The sequence below is a fragment of the Sebastes fasciatus genome, chromosome 1 (assembly GCF_043250625.1).
Source record: "Sebastes fasciatus isolate fSebFas1 chromosome 1, fSebFas1.pri, whole genome shotgun sequence".
NCBI classification, from domain to species: domain Eukaryota; kingdom Metazoa; phylum Chordata; class Actinopteri; order Perciformes; family Sebastidae; genus Sebastes; species Sebastes fasciatus.
Window position 1 is genome coordinate 13,992,213 of NC_133795.1, and position 21,828 is coordinate 14,014,040.

At 41.2% G+C, this 21,828-nt stretch overlaps 1 protein-coding gene and 1 long non-coding RNA gene across 11 annotated transcripts in view; one reads left to right on the forward strand and one right to left on the reverse strand.

The window, feature by feature from the left end:
- tfeb (transcription factor EB) overlaps positions 1-12,959 on the forward strand; it is a 42,380-nt gene extending 29,421 nt beyond the window's left edge. For 3 of the 10 annotated variants that reach the window (XM_074631146.1, XM_074631165.1, XM_074631138.1), the window contains 8 exons: positions 1,980-2,078; positions 3,065-3,253; positions 3,928-4,017; positions 9,804-9,921; positions 10,136-10,192; positions 10,757-10,830; positions 10,942-11,100; positions 12,181-12,959. In XM_074631146.1, the coding sequence (XP_074487247.1) occupies positions 1,980-2,078; positions 3,065-3,253; positions 3,928-4,017; positions 9,804-9,921; positions 10,136-10,192; positions 10,757-10,830; positions 10,942-11,100; positions 12,181-12,813 (1,419 nt within the window). In that variant the 3' untranslated portion in view covers positions 12,814-12,959. Of the gene's footprint in view, positions 1-1,979; positions 2,079-3,064; positions 3,254-3,927; positions 4,018-9,803; positions 9,922-10,135; positions 10,193-10,756; positions 10,833-10,941; positions 11,101-12,180 lie in introns of all 10 variants that reach the window. The other 7 variants (XM_074631102.1, XM_074631150.1, XM_074631121.1 and 4 more) reach the window with 5 other exon arrangements.
- LOC141765174 (uncharacterized) lies at positions 10,680-11,080 on the reverse strand. The gene is made up of 2 exons (XR_012593398.1): positions 10,942-11,080; positions 10,680-10,830 (listed from the first exon to the last, which is right to left on the reverse strand). It is a non-coding gene; the product is annotated as an uncharacterized LOC141765174 (long non-coding RNA).
- Positions 12,960-21,828: the final 8,869 nt, after the last annotated feature.

The following is a 21,828-nucleotide window of genomic DNA, read 5'->3' on the forward strand; positions in this document are numbered from 1 at the left end:
TATCAAATCAATTACTCAATAAGCCAATAAAAGTGCAGAAATGTGTGAAAAAAAGTCCTGAAGGCCGATACTGACTCAAATAGCTGGATCGATATCAGTGACAATGGGGCTGATCTATTCAATTCAATACTATGTTTATATATATTATATACCAGAATTTAATTTAGCCATTTTACCCGGTTGTTGATGTAAGATTTATTATTTTAATAATAACAATTTAGTAACTTTATATCTATATATTTATTTGGTACATTTTGTTTTACAAAGTTAGTAAAGCAATGTCAAGCCTGATGTTGCGAATGATCCCAGTCTCTTCCACACAGTGAGGCATACAGCTTATTACTTTAACACTGGTATCGGGTCGGTACTCGGTATTGGCCAATACCCAAAGCATCATACTCTCTTTTTTCAGACTTGGACTGGACCACCGTGTGCACTACAGAGACAAAGCGCTAAACAGATCTCATTGAGGGGATTGGTGGAGGGAGAAAAGATGTTGGTTAAGGGGGGTTGTGTTACTTCGCTTAATCCACTCACATGTTGCAGCGGAGGTGGTCAGGACTTCACTGGGCGTCGTGGCCTCTAACGCAGCAGCACTGCCACACAGGGGAAAATCAGGGACAGATTTGAGAAAAAGGCCGAGAGAGAAAAAATGCGGTGGAGCAACAAGCAGGTAGGGAGACAGACGGGGGGAGGAAGACGAGCAGATAAGAGAGCTTTGACATGTTCTGCGACAGGACAGACAGGAGCGATGTAGATAGTCTGAGTCAGACAGCGGCTGATAAAGCTGAAGTGACATTTTACCCGATTCCAAAGATGCTTGTGTGTGTTCTTATCTTTGATGGTGTGTGTGTTTGTGTGTGTATGGGTTGTACGCAATGCTCCCTTACTGTATGTGGGTGGCTTTATGGTGTTTTGAACTGTAAATCTTTTGTATGCACCGGATACTGTGTGGAGCAATTTGCTGTATCGACGGTTTACTGTGTGCGTGCGTGCCTGTGTGTGAGGAATCAGTGTTAAGAGTTGTCGGTGTCTTTCCTTTCTTTGTATAGATAAGGTGATCTGTCTGTCTATCAGTCTCAGCGAGCCTGTCAGAGCTCCTGTGTTTCTTTGGACTTCATCTGAGCTGACAGCGCTGGGTCGAATAGTTACGACTGAATAGTTGTTCCTCACGAGACACAGAGGCATTTAAAGCTGACAGACAATCATGTGTATTTATCCAGTGTGTGCTGTAAAAACATACACAATGTAGCATGAGGGTGTAAAGAGATGTATTTATTAAAAAGTTTCTGGTTCATTTGATGTAATCCTGCAGTTGGTTATAAAACAGAGGGGGGTTTGGAGGGCTGAGTCTCTCTGTAGTAATGGGGAGCAGGGCCGCTCTCTACTCAGCTTTACTCTTTGATGTGAAGGAATGAGGCCAGCCCATTGCTTTCTGTAGCCACACCAGAGGATTTAGTGGCTTTACTACTGACTTAATGTCCTCGTGCCATCACGGTGTTATGGGACGGGGATAATGAGGTGTACATCTGAAGCACATACTCAGTGTTGTGAGTTATGTGTGTAAACCATGCTGAGCTTATAGAACACACTAAACATTTATGTATTAATTATAGGGCTGTCAATCGATACAAATATTTACTCGCATGATTGTCCATAGTTAATTGGGATTAATCGCAAATTAATTGCAGATTTTTAATCTGTTCAAAATGTACCTAAAAGGGAGATTTGTCAAGGATTTAATACTCTTATCAACACGGGAGTGGGCAAATATGCTGCTTTATGCAAATGTATGTATATATTTATCATTGGAAATCAATTAACAACACAAAACAATGTCAAGTATTGTCCAGAAACCCTCACAGGTACTGCATTTAGCATAAAACAAATATGCTCAAATCATAACATTGGATCAATGTGCAAAATTAATAATAGAATAAGAATTGATCACATCCTGTTACTGTCCATCTCTAATACAGGTGCAGACCCACCTGGAGAATCCTACAGACTACCACATCCGTCAGTCTCGGAGGCAACAGGTGAAAGAATACCTGTCCACCACCTTTGCCACCAAACAGGTACCTTTCTGGATGCCTTTACTTTGTACTGTATATCTGTTTACGCCTGTTTGTCTCTCATTAGATCCACTCCATGTATATATGGCCTGTCTCTGTTTTTGCCTGGTTTGTCCAACAATCCACACAGTATTGCAGTACTACATTTATCTGTTTCAGTTCTTCAGTCATTAACCCTAAGAGACCCTGTTTTTGTTTTTTTGAGGGGGGGAGGGGGACTTTAGGGGGAGATAGAGGTCAACAGTATATGCCACATAGAAGTGCTGTACAGCATCTGAAAGCTGAGAACCTGATAATTACATTTAGATGCAAGCCATAGATCCTCTGAATGCCCTAGGTCTCTAGTTTGGCTGTAAAGTTTCATGAGGCTGTGATGATCTTAAAGGTCAACACAGGTCATTTTATACAGTGAAATGGCTATTATGGGAACTAACATCATCATACATGAATACAATTGGGCTCATTGGATCCACAAGAGTCTCAGTTTTACAGTGATTTTTCCCAAAACTGCATTTGATTATATAAAGTGGGCATGTATGTAAAGTGAAGACTCGTCGGTACCCATAGAACCCATTTTCATTCTCATATCTAGAAGTCAGAGGTCAAGTGACCCCTTTGAAAATGCCATGCTAGTTTTCCCTTGCCAAAATGTAGCGTAACTTTGGAGGGTTATTTTGCCTCCTTCCCGGCAAGCTGGCATAATTATTTAAAAGCATAATGGACTCCTTGGGTTTTCTAGTTCCATATGATATCAGTATTTTCACTTCAGCTATAAGACTGAGCCTGTTACAGCCTCTTTAATACAGTATTGTCTCAGAGTTAACACAATCATCACCCTCTTTCTTTCTCTCTCTCTCTTTCTTTCTCTCTTTCTTTCTCTCTCTCTTTCTCTCTTTCTTTCTCTCTCTCTTCTCTCTCTCTCTCTCTCTCTCTCTCTCTCTCTCTCTCTCTCTCTCTCTCTCTCTCTCTCTCTCTCTCTCTGTCCGCAGACGGTCCATGCAGTAGCAGGACTGGTGCCGCCCTCTCCTCCCCCAAACATGGGACCTATCGGGGGTTCAGCGTCCGCCCCCCCACCCCTTCGCTCCCCACACATGCGCACCGAGCAACTCATGTCTGGAAACAGCGCCCCCAACAGCCCCATGGCCATGCTCAACATCGGCTCCAGCCACGAGACCGAGGTAAGCGTGGGCAGACGGTGGCATAATTCCTGTTCATGTTATAAAGCACAGTTTACAAGAACCACATTGAACAAATACCCCTAAAATATGACTTAATTACACTCCTATATAAAATTATGAGGATTGAATATTGCCCCCAAAGTGAAATTATCTCCACATTTTATGAAAGCATCATAATGATTTAATTGGCTGAAGCAGCATTTGTAAATGCGCTGGTGTTAATGTGTCGTGCGTACAGTTGGTGGATGAATGTGTTGGTTAACTGGCAGTAACTGTGACTGGCCATCATTGGAATTTAAATGCTCCATTATGGCCTTGCAACAGTAATTACAGCTTAACAAGTGACAGCAGAATGAAAGGCCCTTTGAACCCTGGCGGACTTTGACCAACTCTCGTCTTTTAGTCTCTCTGAGAGAAAAATAGTCTTACTCCTGTGGTTGAACTCCGTAACATAGAAGTTATCTTTAAAGTCTCTTTCTCTTGAGTCAGACATAAACCTGCAGGCGGGTTCACCTGGAGGCCTACATGCCAGCAGGTTTCAGGTTTTCTCTGTATGGTGTTTGCTAAACACAGAAATGTAGATTAGTTGCATTTTTTTGTCTTAAAGTTATGCATGATAGGCCTTTAAGCTTGTCATAATCACACGAATGACACCCCAGTTTTTTTTTTCCTAGATGGATGAGGTCATTGATGACATCATCAGCATGCAGTCCAATTATGACGATATTCAGGCATACATTGACCCCATCCAGATGCCAAACACAGTAAGTAGAACCAACCCACCAACAATCCTTCGATTTTATTGTTTTTTATACGACCAATGTGCTTTGACATATTCGACATATTTAGGTTTGATTATTACCAAAACATTCCAACATCTCAGGAAAGTTGATGAGTTTTTTGAGGGGCAATCTGTCCTTATTTGAACCGCAGGTCTAAGAATAGAGGATGTCATGTTCAGATTGTAAAGTCCTTCGAGGCAAATTTGTGAATTTGGGCTATATGAAGAAAATTTACTTGACTTGAGTGAGATACTTTGTGGCAACTTCTCTTTTCCTTAGAACATAAGCAACATGCAATATTCTTCAAAAAATACAAATAAATGTGAAGTTAAACTAGAGTGAAGATACTGGCATCATATTAAACTAGAAAACCATCCTTGCTCTAAATTTTGGCGAGGAAAAACTGACATTGCCATTTTCAAAGGGGTCCCTTGACCTCTGACCTCTAGATATGCGAGGGAAAATGAGTTCAACCAAACATGTCCACTTTATGATAATCCCATATAGCTCAGGGCGAAAACCATGCAGTTTTTTACATGCAGTATAAATGTGTTATTTTTGCCTATTCTTAAAATGGTGTATTTCTTATGTGTTCTTTATACTATGACAGTTTTCCTAAAATTTGATTTAAAAAAGTTGCAATATATCAGCTTGCTCTCAGTATTGCGATATATTGAATTGTAATCCCTGTATCATAATGTACGTATCGTATCGCCAGATTCTTGCCAAAACACAGCCCTAATTTGCAATGCAACATACTATATGCATTTGTGTTGGTCCACATGCGTCACACCTTGAATGCATCAGTTGTATTCAAGGAATATGTCGTCCTCTGAAACCCTCGTCCTCTTAAGGTTATATTTTGTGCCCGAAATTATTCATAGGATTGGATATGCCGAGTCATCAGTACCCAGACGTTGGCTTTTCAGTAGTTTCTGTAATCGCTGTTCCTGCATCTATTCAGTCTTTCTCTTTTCATTTATTGTTGATGTACTTAGTTTTTGTTGCTGTTATTGTGGATGGTGATGGTGTTTGTGCAGTTGTTTGTCCAGTTAAAGTACAATAACTGTAACAAATGTTTAGTGCTACAAAGCAGCCATTGTAATTTTGCTTTCTTGGTTGTCCGTGTGTTCCTGCATGTCCCCATACGTGTATGTCCTCATTGGGGCTGCAACTAACGATTATTTTCATTGTCAATTAATCTGTCTATTATTTTCTAGATGAATCGATTAGTTGTTTGGTCTATAAAATGTCAGAAAATGGCGAAAAATGTCGATCATTGTTTCCCAAAGCCCAAGATGATGTCCTCAAATGTCTTGTTTTGTCCACAACTCAAAAGATATTCAGTTTACTGTCATAGAGGAGTAAAGAAACCAGAAAATACTCACATTTAAGAAGCTGGAGTCAAAGAATTTAGACTATTTTCTTCCTTTAAAAATGACTCAAGCTGATTAATTGATTATCAAAGTAGTTGGCGATTAACTTAATAGTTGACAACTAATCGATTATTTGTTGCAGCGCTAGTCTTAATGCACCCATATACACAAACTCACATGCAAAAGTGTATAATTGACTTAAGCACTAAACATTCCTCCTTAAACCGTGCTGGACGTAGTTATAAACTGTGAGGAAGACATGTCAGATGAGGACTGTACAGTGCTTTGTGTCTGAGGGAACAAACTCAGAAAATTAACAATTAAACTGCCAGCAGTTAGAGTTCAACTTGTTTACAAGATTTTTAGAGAGAGAGAGAGAGAGGGAGGGAGGTGGAGAAGGAGAGGGGGAGGAAAAGAAGGGAGGAGGGAAAGGGGGGATGAGGGCAATTTGTGCAAGGAGAAAACAGGCTGAAAGTCCAGTTAGGGGAAAGTTCACTCCTGTGTGGTGGGGAGAAGAGGTAGAAGAAAGAAAGGATCGGTGTTACCGAGGTCAGACTTCCAGGACAGGGGCGGCAGAGCCAGAGAGAGCTGAGTGTGCTGCTGGAGTCTGAGAGAAGAAGAAGAAGAAGAAGGACCGCCGGCCTAGTGAGGGACGGAGTAGAGGATGAAGGAGATGAATAAGACGTATGCCATTGTGGAGGTTATTGAAGGAGAACAGATTCAGCTGGTAAGACACTGAAGCGCTGTTGTTTGTCAGTGTTTAAGAGAGAGTTTCAGAGTATTTAACACGACTTTATACCATTGTAGGAGTTTAGCTTTAACTCTGAGCGAACCACAGGATGCAGCGAGGGCTCTAACTCCCAGCCTCGGGTCTCTGATTATAGAATGAGCCACAGCAGGGGCGGCGGGGTGGGTGAGATTTATAGACAGATTTTTTTTTTGTTTTTGCACGTGATGGGTGCTTCTGCAAGACTGGAATCAGAATTATTGCACGTTGAGTTGATATTGAGCGTCATGTTGGGGGTTCATGGTGCAAATAGAGTATAAATATAAGCCGGTTCAACTAATGCAGGCTCAGCTCATTGTGTGGTCGCCTATCTGACTCACTGCTTCACAGCTGTGTGTGTGTGTGTGTGTGTGAGAGGGAAACCCAAACAGCCTCCTCTAGCTGATAATATGTCCTCTGTGGTTGATAGATTTAATCAATGTGAGTGTGTCTGCATGCATGTGTTTGCATGTGTGTGTGTGTGTGTAAGTACTGTAACATCACACTGATTGATTAGATTAGGCGATTGATCAACCCTGAGGATGATCAGTGTGTCTGAAGCCAGCAACTGAGATAGAAACTCAAAGATCAATATGTTAATAGTGCTGCATTTCCAGAAGATATTACTGACGATGATTGTGTTAAAATACACTGGAAGCAAAATTTAGGGCCTTATTCCCAACTGACAGATCAGTGAGCCAAACTCACCTGCTAATCCTGATGGGGATTAAAGCGGCAAACTCCATGGAATTCTTGGAATCTCAAAGTTTAGTAAAAGCCGGGAACACCACTGAATACCAGGCACACAAGTGAACAGTTCGACTTTTAAGTGTGTGCGAGTGTGTGTATGGATGGTTACACTGAGCCATACCGAGTCCCAGTCACGCTTGCTTGTTCAATTGAGTTTAGATGAGTTCTTATTGGAGTGAGATGGAGGCTGCCTGGCCAGCACAGAAGCATGGAGGAGGCTGGCGATAAAAGTTTATTTGAAACTTTTTTTTCTCTATCATCAGCAGGAAGTTAAGTAATCATAACAGGGTGAGGCATTATAATCAGATTTTATTTGGGACGTTGTCTCTTATGATGATGCACAGTTTTGCTGTTAAAACTTACAGTAAAAAGCAGTTAATATGTTAGTTTTTTTTACATAGACTGTATATATGAAGTGGACGTAGTCACTGTGATGTCACCCATTGGTTTGTGGACTGACATTTTGAAGCCCTTTTTGGCCGTCGCCATACTGTTTTTTTGCAACCAGAAGGGATACAAGAGGGTGGAGCTAAGTACAACTGAACGCTGAATAAGATATTTTTAAGCAACCAAAAAGGTTATAATTAACTTTCATGTAATGAAAACACACTGTGAAAGGGTTAAAATTGTAAAACGAAAAGACAACTTGCAAACCGGACAACGCCGTGGTAGCGACCTGTCAATCACAAGCTAGCCACGCCCTAAAGCATACCCTGCTTTATGGTCTATTTGACTCTAAATGGGACCATAATTTACTAAATGAACATCATGCTGTATTGAAGAAGACTTGAAACTAGCGATTGAGACCATAAACTCATGTTTACAATGTTTACTGAGGTAATAAATCAAGCGAGAAGTAGGATCATTTTCTCATAGACTTCTATACAATCAGACTTCTTTTTGCAACCAGAGGAGTCGCCCCCTGCTGGCTATTAGAAAGAATGCAAGTTGAAGGCACTTCAGCATTGGCTTCGATTCTCAGACCCGGAGTTGCCCACTGGATTTTTCCCAGCTGTATAGAGAGGAAAAGTCCCGCCCCTTCCGGTGGACCACCATGGGACCTTATTTCAGAAATAATATGAATGATAGTTAACGCGCGAGAGACAAATATTATTTTTGATCCCGTTTGAATTGCGCCATGAATAACACATATGATGTTTGTCAATTTTAAAGATAATTTTGCAGGTCAAGAAAGTCTCAGTTTGTTATAAAGCTTTTAAAGTACAAGACTTTGAAAATACGTAATTAGAAAGACTACAAACCCAAAAGGAGGGACTTTGCCTCTCTATTATGTGATGAAGGTCAACTAGACAATTTAAGATGGGATTTTCCATCTAAACCGTTTAACATACAATTACAGTTGGCTAAGGTGTAAAGCATAACAATATAATTTCCTCCTCACAAGTGAAGATTTAAACTTCATCAGATTTTTAACAAAGCCTATCATTTCCATACAGAACCTGTGGAGGTGTGTGTGTTTATGCGTGTGAATGTGTTTGATCTCACATCTCACAGTAGCCATCAGATAACGTATCTTTTCCTTCAACTTCTTTATCTCTCAGGCCTCGTTAGCAGCGTCACATTTGCCCTCGCTTCAGGACGTACGATACAATATGTAACGAGGCATAAAAAGTCCGTAAAACTCCAACTATACAGCACAATTAAAAGGAAATCACGTTTTTTTAGGAGTCCATACAAAACTAAATCACAGCTTTTGCGCAAAGTCTAAAGTGCAAGAGTTAGAAGACCCCTTCACAAGTGTGATTTCAGGAGCTGGAGGAGGCAGAGGAGACAATCGAGCCATAAAGAGAGATAAGGTAGATACGATGATAGTCAATCATTGCTGTGTGTTTGGCAGGCTGCTCTCAGGTGTGATATTGTTGCATTATCTCCTGCTATCTGCTCTTTACAGCAACACTAAACACGAACACTGACTTTATAAAGATACTTACCAAGGTGTTTGGAGCTGTAAATGGGTAGTCTCTAGGAAACAGAGTAATGGCATTTCTCGCAGAAAATGTTTTCAGAAACATCTTGTAGTGTACTGTTTAGCTGTAAAATCAGAACGTTTGTGACCTGGCAGCCATGTTGAGATCAATTGAGGAAATACCAAGCACCACCCACCAGCCAGAGCAAATTTTCTCATTTTACAGCTAAACAGTACACTACAAGATGTTTCTGAAAACATTTGGGGCGATAAATAGGCATTACAGTAACAGAATATTGATTCATATTTGATCAGCGCTGCCTAGTTTGATCGTTTTGTCCGATCAGAGTTCGTGAGTGATTGACAGCTGCCGCCGTTGAATGAACAGCCAATAGGAACGCTCTCTCTCTGAAATGACCTGTGATTGGCCAAAGTCTCCCATCACGGGTTAGATTTTTTAAAGCCTGAAAACAGAGCCATGAGGAGGTGCAGAAGTCTAGATATCTCTCAGAGCACTAGAATTACAATATGCTGAAAGGATATTATGGATTTTTTGCCCAATGATGCCAAAATATTCTGCCTATTGCAGGTTTAAGTTCAACAATCGGTCCTCTCATATTATAGTTAAAATCCCAAATAGAGCTTATTTTACGTAATGTGACATCTTGTTTAATTGTTGACTTTGGAAGAGGCATTGATGCCATTTGGGTTAACTTTGTTGAGTAGAACTCATTGATCAACTGAGTTTAATTCTCAACCAATCTGTTCACGGAGAACAAAGCATTGCATAAAGGTACACATAAATGCGTTTTCATTCTTCTTGCTCCTTCATTCAGCACAGCTCACATAATGGAGTGATATTTAAAAAAAGTAAACTTCATGTGTAGATTGTTGGTTTTCTAAATGTGTATATTTGTTGTGTGTATGTGTGTGTGTGCGTCCTCCCCAGCTCCCCTTGTCTAGCAGTCACCTGGACGTGTATACAGGTCCGGGGATGAAGGGTCCAGGCATCGCTATGACCAGCAACTCCTGTCCCGCCAACCTGACCGTCAAACGAGAACTGACAGGTGCGAAAGACGGAGTTGTGCACTTTGTAAACTGTTAAGATTAGCAGAAGTTGTATAAAAGACAGTGAAATGTAAAACATTTACTTCCTACACAGGACCTTCATCCTGTAATTTATGTCGTGGCATTTGTTGACACCACTGATAAACTGTTTCTGTTCTTGAGAAATGGCTCACAGTCTCAGCCGTTAGCTGATCACTTTTTGTTATTGCCAAGACACAGAAGCCCGTGCGATGGCCAAGGAGAGACAGAAGAAAGACAACCACAATCTGAGTAAGTCTTTCCCTTCAGCATGCTCTTTACCCAGATGATGTACCTCCTTTTCTGCTTTCTCACCCGCAGTACTGCACATTGCCCTTAGAAACACATGCACACACACGCGCACACAACACACACACGCACATACACCATAATCTGTCTCTTGCAAAAACAGTTTTATGTAGCCTTGTGCTGACATAGTGCAACTAGTGGGTGGATGGTTAACCTGGTAATTTCTGCTGTCTTGGCACTTAAGTGTAATTGCCTGTGACAGTGTGTACGTGCCTAAACGTTTGTCCCTTTTTGTCCTTTACCATATATGTGTATATATATATATATACACACACAGTATGCACTGATCTATACGTTTCTCATATGCACCACAATGCCAACCCTGTGTCATGTTTACTGTTTGTGTGGGTGCTATAAATACTTGAGAATTGACTCTTTTGTAGTTCGAAAGACCACAATCTGCCTTGAAGTTCTTTTTTTTTGTGCCGTCTTTCATGCCTTTGCTTTCTCTGCACTATTATTTTCATCATGTATTTTCCTCTTTGTCTCTTCTTTCCTCTTCAATAGTTGAACGGAGGAGGAGATTCAACATCAACGATCGTATCAAAGAGCTGGGCACCATGATCCCCAAAACCAATGACCTGTGAGTTGCTATTACTCAACGCTGTTATTTTCAGTGTGGATTTGAATTTCTGAATGAAATCTGTTACTGCCTGTTACTTATCTATGGAAATGTCCTGTGTATAATTTACTGTGTGCACAGTGACGTGCGCTGGAACAAAGGCACTATACTGCGGGCGTCTGTGGAGTACATCAAGCGCATGCAGAAGGACGCACATCGGTCCAGAGAGGTGGAGAACAGCTTCAAAAGGATGGAGATGGCCAACAAACATCTGGTGCTACGCATACAGGTAACACACACACACATACATGCATGCAGAGGAACTAGGGTGACCAGATGAGGATGGGTGAAACTCGGGACAGTGGACTTGAGTGTGGGCGTGGTCACGTGGCCTCCAGTTCATTACATTTAGTGTCAACAAACAGTAATAATTAATTATTAATTAATTAATAATTAGGGCTACAGCTATCGATTATTTTAGAAATGGAGTTTTCTACCGATTATTCCATTTATTAATTGAGTACTCGGTTAAGAAATACTTTTGATTTATTATTAATGACTAATAGTAAATATACAAAGAAGCAAATAAGCCAGGTCTCTAAAAATAGACATTGGTTTCCTTAGAAAAATCAACATTTTTATTGCTTAAATTGCAAACAATTATATTGAGATTGCGAGATTTATTTGTTCGCACAATAAAACAAAGCAGCAGAAGCACAACAACAAATAAAAGAAGCAAGTTGTGCAGGTGAGATTATTAAAAACCCTCAAGGCTAATAGAAGGAATCTCACCTCAATAAGCAAATACAAAAGTCATAATCAACAAAAACTATTTTTTTCTGTCAAAACTAAACCCATTTATTGCATTTAAGTGCCATATTACATTCTGGGTTTTAAATAAAACATTTTCTGAAATGCAAACAAATAAATTAAAAAAAGAAAGAAATCAAATTGGTTATGGACTACTCCTGTAAAGGTACTATAACTTTAACTGATCGAAATGTGATGATCTGTTCGAATTCAAAATTGATATTGATATTAATAAATATGGAGGCCTCTTGCTCCCTGTGCGCTCCCGTGCTGCACGTTTCTCCTCTCTGCTGTGGACGGGGACTGCGCGAGTCATAAAAACTGATCAAATCATGTGGCCACTATAGGAGCTACAGCATATCCACCATTAAGAATAAAAGGATGTCGGTCATCGTATCAATTGTGGCATAAAATATCGGCAACGAAGTGACTCAGGGACAACTGCTTGTATTCCGAGACTGTCCCAAAATTTTTCGGGATATCTGGTCACCCTTAGAGGAACACAATCACAGTAAATACATTGAGACTGACGATGTTGCCCTCTGCCTACTGTCTGCAGGAGTTGGAGATGCAGGCTCGTATACATGGCCTGCCCAACAACTCTCCCTCCGCCCTGAACCCCACTGACCTGATGGGTTCTTATATAAAACAAGAGACCAGCCCAGAGTCGAACCTCTCTCTTCCCCCTGGCACAAGCCACCACCAGCCCCAGCACCTACCCCAGAACCAGGCTCACCCTCAGGCCCAGCAGCACCACTTCCTCCCACAGAACCACCTCCACCAACAGGGCCAGGTTCAGCAGCAGCAGCAGCCCAGGCAGCTGCAGCAGCTCCCCCAACACCTGCAGCAGCAGCAGCAGCAGCAGCAGCAGCAGCAGCAGCAGCAGCAGCAGCAGCAGCAGCAGCAGCCACCCATCCAGTACCCAGCTGTAGGCAGCTCCCAGCCATTTGACTTTGCCCAGTCGCTGGACTTGTGTGATGGGATACCCGGCTTCTCAGACGGCATGTCAGGGCTGGGCGACCTGGGCGCACTGGACGTCCAGGGGAGGAGAGGCGAGCTGGGCTTCCTGATGATGGACGAGCCATTGTCCCCTATGGGAGGAGACCCGCTGCTCTCTGCGATGTCGCCTGAAGCCTCGATCGACTCCAGCCGCAGATCCAGCTTCAGCATAGAGGATGGAGACATACTGTAGATACATTCACTCACACAAACGCATGCACAAGCACATGCAGAGGTTTCAGTAAAAAATGTAAAACAGCACATTTTACGACAGAAAGGAATCAGCCACCGGACGTGACATCATTCACCCAGCACACACCCATACACATTTTGTACACAATTTGATCACACACTGATGACATTTGTGGTATAATTATCTCCCCTTAACGGTACGAGCAAAAGACTACACAGTTGTCACACAGTTGAAAACATTCTGTATAGTTTGCGCACACACACACAAGCACATGTGAGATAAACTGAGCAGCTTGAAACTTTGCCCATCAGAGCATTTACAAGGGGCGAACCAACACTGCAAGGTCAGGAGTTATACTGCACACTTGGCCATGTTTCCATAAAGGTGGCTCTGAATCATAATTGAACAAGGGACAAAAACCAGCAGTTAATTAGATTGAAGTTATCAGATACAAGGACAACCGAGCGCATTGTCTCCCTTGATAGAGGACAAGTTATTTTCTCCTTACATCAACCTCTTTTAGTAACCATAAATGATTGAATGAACGATAGTGAGTAAAATGGAAATAGCTTCATGGTCCTGCATGCATAATTTATCTGAAGGGGACGCAGTCCAGTCACATTGTTCTCTTCCTCAATCGGTTATTCCAGTGTTGCCTCTAGCACCAGCTGTTTGGTGTTTGACACAGATCTGTGTTAAGGCCCAGACACACCAAGCCGACATCAAAGAACTAGCGGCGATGAAGGCCGACTGTTGCGCCGCCTCACGTTGCCTTTGTCTTGGCCGACAAGTTGTACTTGAACACACTGCAAAGACTACAGCTGACGGTTAGCACGTACGTTCTGCGCCTGTGTGAAAGGAAATAACTCTCCACACCAGCATGCGGCGGTAGTCTGTATTCGTCATTCAAAAAGGGAACCCGGAGGACGGTGGATATACAAGCCGTTGTTATGATACGTACATGAAACAAAGCGGTGTTTGGTGACCATTTTCACACCACTCTCACTCACCACTTAGCTTCATTCCAGATGGCCATGTCGTTGTGAAAATATCCGTGTGTTTGAATCATTAGATGAGATGAAGATGAAAAATGAGAAGAGCCTTCTGTGTTTGACCTTTTGACTTTACTCGTTTGCTTGCTTTCCTCACGTCCGTTTCTCTACTCGTGCACTGATTCGCTTAAGCTGAACAGCCAATCACAATGATTTCTCTCACCGACGGGCTCCGCCGCCGATTCAACGTGCCGAATCTGCCAAAAAAACTCTTAACATGGGCAGACTAGAGCCGACGGTGCGGAACACACCGCAAAAACTAGTCCGACAGACGTTCACCGAGTGCCTCAAACTGTTCGACGGCCGACCGTCGCCTTGGTGTGTCGGGACCTTTAGCATGCTTAGCTGAAGTGTATTCTTCAAGTGTCCACATTTTACTGGAGGAGGCAGATAATCCAGCTTTCAGCAAAGCCCCTTTAATTTATTGCATCCACTCCATGTCTATTTGTAATTATTGTCTTCTTACAAACACACACTGCTGTCCCCCAGTTTCTACACCTTTAACACCGTCATGACCTTTACTGTGGAGGGAGTAGAGAAAACATTTGGACGGTCTCCAGAATACAGCGTGTCGTCCAAAACTGTGAGGTGTCAAAATACTCAGGTACTGTAACAGAATACACAAGCCGGATCATTTTTAAGCGGTAGCAGATGTCAACCTGAACGGTGTCCGGCCCGTAACCCCTATCAATGTGCCTTTTGGTTTATGCAGCTGCTGCTCTTCAAAGGCATGTTTTTATAGGTTGGAGATCACGACCAGGGTTTTAGATTTAATATCAATTATGCCTGTAAATGCTTTGCTTCTGTACCATCTATACGTTTTGTTGTTGCAGGAGATAAACGTTTCGTTTTTCCTCTCTCTAATTGACTCTGTAGGGCCCTGCTTGCATGAGAGGCCCAGGTGAAGGAGATATATAGTGACAGGGTTTAATACTGGAGAGAGAAAGAGAGAGTTTGTCTCAGCTGACAGCAGAAATCTTCACTGTTAAACATCAGTTCTCACTCGCATGCATTCACACTCTCACTCAGTTCACAAACACGCATTAAACGTGCAGATGTTAGCACACGAACATTATAGAGCTCACATACATGCCATACATACAGTGCAGCCTTGAGGCTGTTTTCAAATCAGCATGTTAACAAGTCTCCTGTGCTTCAGTCTCTCCTCTGACGGGTCGAGCGAAGCTGCCGGCTGCAGAGGTCAAACTCAGGTCTGCTGTTCAAACCGCCACCTATAGGGAATCTGTTATCCCACTGGTTGTCACGGTGATGGTTGGCGAAGGCTGAGGTGGACCTGAGTTGTACCTCTGCCGCGGGCGACCTGGGGCTTGGCTTTGATTTGATATAGCTTATGATCAGTACTGATAAAGGTAGAGAAAAACTTTGATGGTGATTTTTTTTTTTGATTAAAAGAAGTGTTTGTTTTCTTTATTATAGTTTGTTGTTTATTTTATCTCCCAAAGCACTGGAAACTATATTATTGTTTTGACTTTGTACATGGAAGAATTATGGAATAAGATTTATTTCAGATGTTTTATGCCACTAAGCCACTTAAATGTATTTTATTTGTATTTGTTGTTTTAGTTCTATTTCAATTTTATTCCAAAACTACCCTTTTCTTCTCAGAGCCATTTTCAGTAAGCACACTGTAAAGGCACACAATGTTTTATTGGGGAAGGAGTGGGAAGCCGTTTATACACTTCCAGATTTCGACTGACTTTAGAGAGATGAAGACATTATGTACATTTATGATACCATTTTTATATGATTGGGTTTTTATTTTTCTCTCTATTTTAACTTTGAATTTTGGAGCCAGACAGAAACTTGATTATTTGATTTGATTCAATTCAAATTGCTCATTTTATGAATGTAAGTTTTACTGGAGGTTCTGGTCAAACCGAAGCAGGCCGGCGTTTTCGCCATGCCTACTTCCTCCCTGACTTTGGTTTCCATGGAGACTGGAAGACGACTGACTTCACACATAAACTCTGAGCCGAGGTGTTGTGGTTTCCACGGCGTTGGTCTTTTGTCTGTCTGCCAGAGTTGTGCCTTTTCCCTTTCAGCCACAGTTTGACTGTTGTTGTACTTTCACCCAGCCGACACTCCAAAGAGCTGCTCAGGCCTCCTCTACTCTTCCACTAGAGGGCGCTCTGCAGAGCAAACTACAGGGAAAAGTGGTTCTGATTTTACTGAGAATATAAAATGTTTTACCAGAATCCATTCACCGGCTTTGAGTGTTTTTTTTATTGATGTGATTTGAGAAGTGTGTGTATGTGTGTGCACTTACATTAATTGGGTGCGGACAAAAATATTGTGATATTGTGGGTACCAAAATCTGATCCCCACAAGGTTAAAGGGTAACACTTAATTTTACAGGTCTGCAAATTTCATGGTAATTAGGTGATGATTAGCAAGTAACCTATTTGAGGTTTCTTTGGAATTACTGCCAAATTACCCTAATATTTAACTCAAAATGTACCAAAAATTACTTTATTATAAACATTATTTAATAATTATATGCTAAAATAGCATTTAATGGTTCAAATCGGGCCCTTAGGCTTGAGAAGCGGCTGCTCTTCATCGGAGGTGGAGAACCAAAACTAATAGAAGACACTTCTGATCAGGCACAAATCTCACCATTGTGTGACTTATTGTCTACACAAATGTAAACTGGTAGCTAATATAATGATTCAGGGAGTTTTTTAAGAAATTATTACAGAAGTTATTTGCTAATAAATTTAATTTATTATTATATTATTAAATCACTTAAATCTGAGTTAAACACGTGTACGTACGAGCATGATTTTGTGACATCACAGCTAGTTTCGAAGCCAACGAGACTTGCACAAGTGTGATGTGGGAATTTGAAGCCTCCGGTGCCCATACACTGAGAATGGACTTTTCAGTGAAGTAGGAGACGTCTTGTGTCCAGTAGTTAAACTTTTGAAACGAACAATATTTGCTTATTCATAGATTCTGGAGAAGGATTGGATATCATTTTAAGATTTTTTTATCTGGGTTATTTTTAAATAATAATAGTGTAATACTGTATACCGTGATGCTGTGAAACCATGTTATTTTCTGAGATGATTATCGTACCATGAAAATCTCATACCGTTACAACCTTCCAAGCTGAATATTTTGCCTGAAAAACATCTACGGTTCACAACTTGTTAAAGTTAGTGTAAATCTCCTGGGAATGAATGCAAGTCAATGAAATGTCCTCCTAAAGTGAAAAGGGATTTGTGATTTTACAAAAATATTTGGTGAAGAAATGCACATACATTTAAATATTTTGTATATGCCCCTTCAGCATTTAGAAATAATCCAAATATAAATTAAATTTGGAAATGAGTCTATTCTGAGAGATGCATTTTGTGACAGTACAGTTAAAATGTTGGAGTGTCGTTGAAGAATAGAAACCGTCTATTAGTCAAATGTAAAACTATAAGTGAATACTTTTTTTCTGAGCATAGATTGTTTATGTTAGTGTTTGTTCTCACCATCTTTGCAGATGACAGATTCATTAATGTTGTTACATTATATATCCACCAGGGAGCACAAGAGGTCTATATTGTAGTAGACGGTTCCCGTGTCTCCTTCAACTCTGATATCATGTCAAAGCAATCACAGAAAAGACTGAGCTGCCGTGCAATTTACCTCCTTTAAATACTGCTACTACCAGTTTTTTCTTATCCACAAATGGCGAGCATCGTGAAGCGCTGTATGTTTTTGTGCAGAAAACAGCAGCAGCTGTTGGAGACATTGATTGCATTTTTTTTTTTTCCCCTGTTAAATTAAAACCCTTTCATAAAACCCCAGCATAGCGGGACATCATTCCCATTACACACCTTTAACGAGGAGGAATATAAAGGTTTTGACAAATTAAATTTATTGGTGCCAATTTAGTAAAATCACCCTATTTTCTCAGAGGTGGCGGCCTTCACATTTCACCTGCCTCCTTTTTTTTGGCCTCTTTTGCAGCCTCTTTCCATCGTCTCCTGATGTATTAGTCCGGGGCTGCTTCAGGATGATCCATAAAACCATTTAACAGCCTTTCTTAAGTTAAATCGGGGTAATCTTATTCCTCATCCACACACATACACACACACGCGCCGACTGATGCCGCAGAGCATGTTAAAGTGTAGTGGTGGTGTCTGCAGCCCATCCACAGGCCCATTCTCCCGGGTCTTTATGATGCTAATGTACTCCCCAGTCTAATAAATCCCTGTAGAGCTGCAAAGAGTAGATCTTATGGCTCACTCTGATCACCACCTTTTCGCCCATCTCCCCCCCCCAACACACATACACGCACTGCTATTACCGCAGCAGAAGTGCCTGCCTTGCACTTCCACAGATACTTGGGTGGCTGTTTAGTAAGAGGGAGAGAGGGGAAAGGGTTGAGACAAATCAAACATGAAGGTGCAATTTAAGAGATGTTGGCAGCGCTCGGCCCTGGCGTAATGCGCTGGTTGTGGAGGCGAGGAGGGACACACTGAGCAACACTCATCACCTCTTTTTTCTGATGGTTGGGCCTCTTGAAGTGGGTTTGGCACGGCACCGCGCCCCACAGAGGGGTGAGGAAGAGGGAGAAGTAAAATAATCACTGAGGTTTCTCTTAATGTTCAACAAGGAGCTCCATTCAGAGCTGAGGATGGATCCTCTATCGGAGCGCTCCATTCTCTCCTCCAAACCAATCCTCCTTTTCATCCTTGCTCCTCCTCACCCCAACGTCTCCCTCTACCTCCCCACCCTCCCTCCATAGTCTTCTTGTGGCCGCTGGGCTGTGTGTGTGTGTGTATGCATGTGTCCTCCTTCACTCCCTCCCTCCCTCCCTCCCTAGGGAGCAGTGTGTCACTCAGCTTGAAGCCCACGGAAGAGAGGTGAAAGGGGGCTGATTGAGCTAATTTAGCCCCTGGATGTGAGAGCAGGAAAGGCCTCACCCTCTGCTAATAGACAGACATCAAAATGGAGATGAGGAGTTGGGGGTGGGGGGGGGGATGTAAGGAGGGAAAGAAGAGAGGAGGGGAGGCAGGACCATAAAACTGAGACGACTTTTTGATGGATTTATCTCTTTTTGTCCGAGGGGATGTGGAGAAAACTTTTATGAACACTGAGTGACATTGTGAAGTTGGTAAAGGTTTATGTGTGTTGCCTCGAATTAAAACCTGCTGATATTACTTATTGATCCGTCCTCCTCCATTAAGATACCGTCAATCACGGTCTGCTTTATGATCTCTTCTTGCTCAGGCCACTCGCCGTACATCCTCCCTGACAGGCAGACTGGAAGTCACACCAAAAATACCGGCTTTTACCACATGGATGGAGATTGGAGACATTGTTTTATAGCTTCTGCAGACATACGTACTCCTGTTAGGACGTGATGGCCCGCTATCAAAAAAGCCTCTAATGAAGATGGCACGATGACACAACATTGATTTTAGCGTCATAAATTATCAGCACTGCAGATTCAGGCTTGTTCTAAAGTTTCGGGGGCACCTCTGAAACTCAAATCTGTTTCCAAAGTTATTTACTTTTTTTTTTTTTTTTTTACAGTATTTTGTCTGTGTTTACATGCATGGGCTTCCAGTTCAGAACTATTCTAATTGTATCTATATTAGATCTCAGTTGAGTGTTAAAGATGTTATTGATAACATTTTTATATAGACAAATATTAAAAAATAATAATAATACATCCACAGAGCCTTTAGAAAAGTGCTAAATAATAATAAAAATAATAAAATAATAATAAAAGTTTGGCTTTTCCTGAAAAAAAATTATGATTGGGAATTAATAATAATAAATAAAAAAATTGGCGGGTCCAAAATGAATGCTTTGTTTGAAGAAAGGATGTTAAATGCGCTCTAACCATTTCACAAAGAATAGGCGTGCCCGGTGCTCACAGAACAGGGTAATCTTGTAACAGGACAGACTTCAGAGACCAAGTCCAAAACACACTGTAGCAACTTTATTAGAAGACTAACCTTTTATAGCCATATTGCTTGGCACAGGCACTCTACTATTGTTATTAATTCAATAGGAAATGTTATCATTGTCTATGGAAAGGATGTTTTGTGTCCCCTTATTTATGTCTTTTTATATCTAATGATAATCTAAATGTAGCCCACTCTCCTACCGTAGACTGTAGCTCCTGATTAGGGAGTGGTATTTAAGATATTTAAGATGATATTTGGATGTTGGATGTATTTACCTTTATCGTTGTGTTACATGTTATTTATTATTCTTACTAAATATGTACAATATGTACATGGACATTGTCACTCATGAAAAGTCACAAACAGCTATTTATATATTTACTTTTACTTATTATTATATGATGTTGTTTAACCTGCCTACATGCAGCTTATTGTCCACCCCTATGCTGAATCAGTTCCCAACTGAGAGTCTCAGATCGTTTTGACTCTGAAGACACAGTTGGCGTCGAAATGTTAGTCTTCTAATAAAGTTGATTTCCTTAAATCCGTGTGCTACAGTGTGCTTTGGTCCTGGTCCCTGAAGTCTCTCTTGTTACATGAATGTTTTGTTTATCTCTGTGGAAGATATCTGCATGACGTTCCCACTTCTAACAAGGCTTGTGAGCCGATAGTAAAACAACGTTGGTATCACGAGGTATCTCTGGGTCGTCAGTTAGTGTGGAAAAAACTGATAAATGGCTGAGGTATAAGTGTTTGGCAACGACTTGTTGTGAAGTAAATGCAGAGAATGCGACATCTAGTGGCTGAATGTTATCAATTATATCTTTAAAAAAGGGCTGAATAAAGGCAGTCAGACATTGTAAAAGTAGCTTTGTCCCTTTGAAAGGTCAAAACTGAGATCTCACAAACACCCATCACACACTCCTTCCTCTCCCTTTCCCTCACAGTCTCTCACTAACTAACTCGGTCTCGACGCCGTCGCCACGCACCCCCTGTCCTTCTTCATTCCCACCTCTCCTGCCCCTCTTTATTCCGCCGCACCTTTGTCCATCTTCCTCTACATATTTAATACTCCTCGCTGACTTCCCTTCAACCCCTCGTGCCTCTATTCCTGAAAGAAAAGGAGCTCAAATTGGCTGGAGAGATGAATAATGTCCCCGCCATTAACAGTGGCGTGGAAGGATCTGTCTTTTCATGTGTGTGGAGGTGAAGAGATGAGTTGAGGACCGGGTGGAGGTGGTGGTGGTGGGCTGGGTCTTTATCGTTCTTTCTAACTTTTACTCAGACTGCAGCAAAGTAAAACGCACAGTAGTGGAAAGTAACAAAGTAGCCTACATTTACTCAAGTACTGCACTTAAGCACAAATTTGAAATACTTGTACTTTACTTGAGTATTTTGATTTCTTCTGCTATTTTATGCTTCTACTCCACTACAATGTGTGGGAAATATTGTACTTTTTCCTCTATTACATTTATTTGGTAACTTTAGTTATTTTACAGATACAAATTAATAATACAAAATATAATCAACAAATAAATTATACTATTATATCAATTACACTTTATCCCCGGGGGGATATTCACAAGCTACCCAGCAGTATATAAGTAATATAAATATAAAATATGTATAAATAGATAGATAAAAAAAAATGCCCCACATTTACCTGCTGCAATATTAAAATGATTTACACATTAATGCATCAATAATCATCATTCAATAATATAGTATACATTATTCTGAAATGGGACATTCTGCATAAGGCTGAGTACTTTTACTTTTGATACTTTAAGTATATTTTAATTAGGGCTGTCAAAGTTAACGCAATATTTACGCGTTAACGCAAATTCGTTTTAATGCCACTTTAACACACACTTTTTTAACGCAATAACGCAACTTGTGATTTTTAGGTTGTAGTGGGCTCAGGAAAGTGGAAAACCTAATGAATCCATTGGTACCAAGCATGTCATACTAGCATGTCGCGAAGGATGCTCCAAACTTACGCTAATTTTTGCGCGGAAAAACGATCA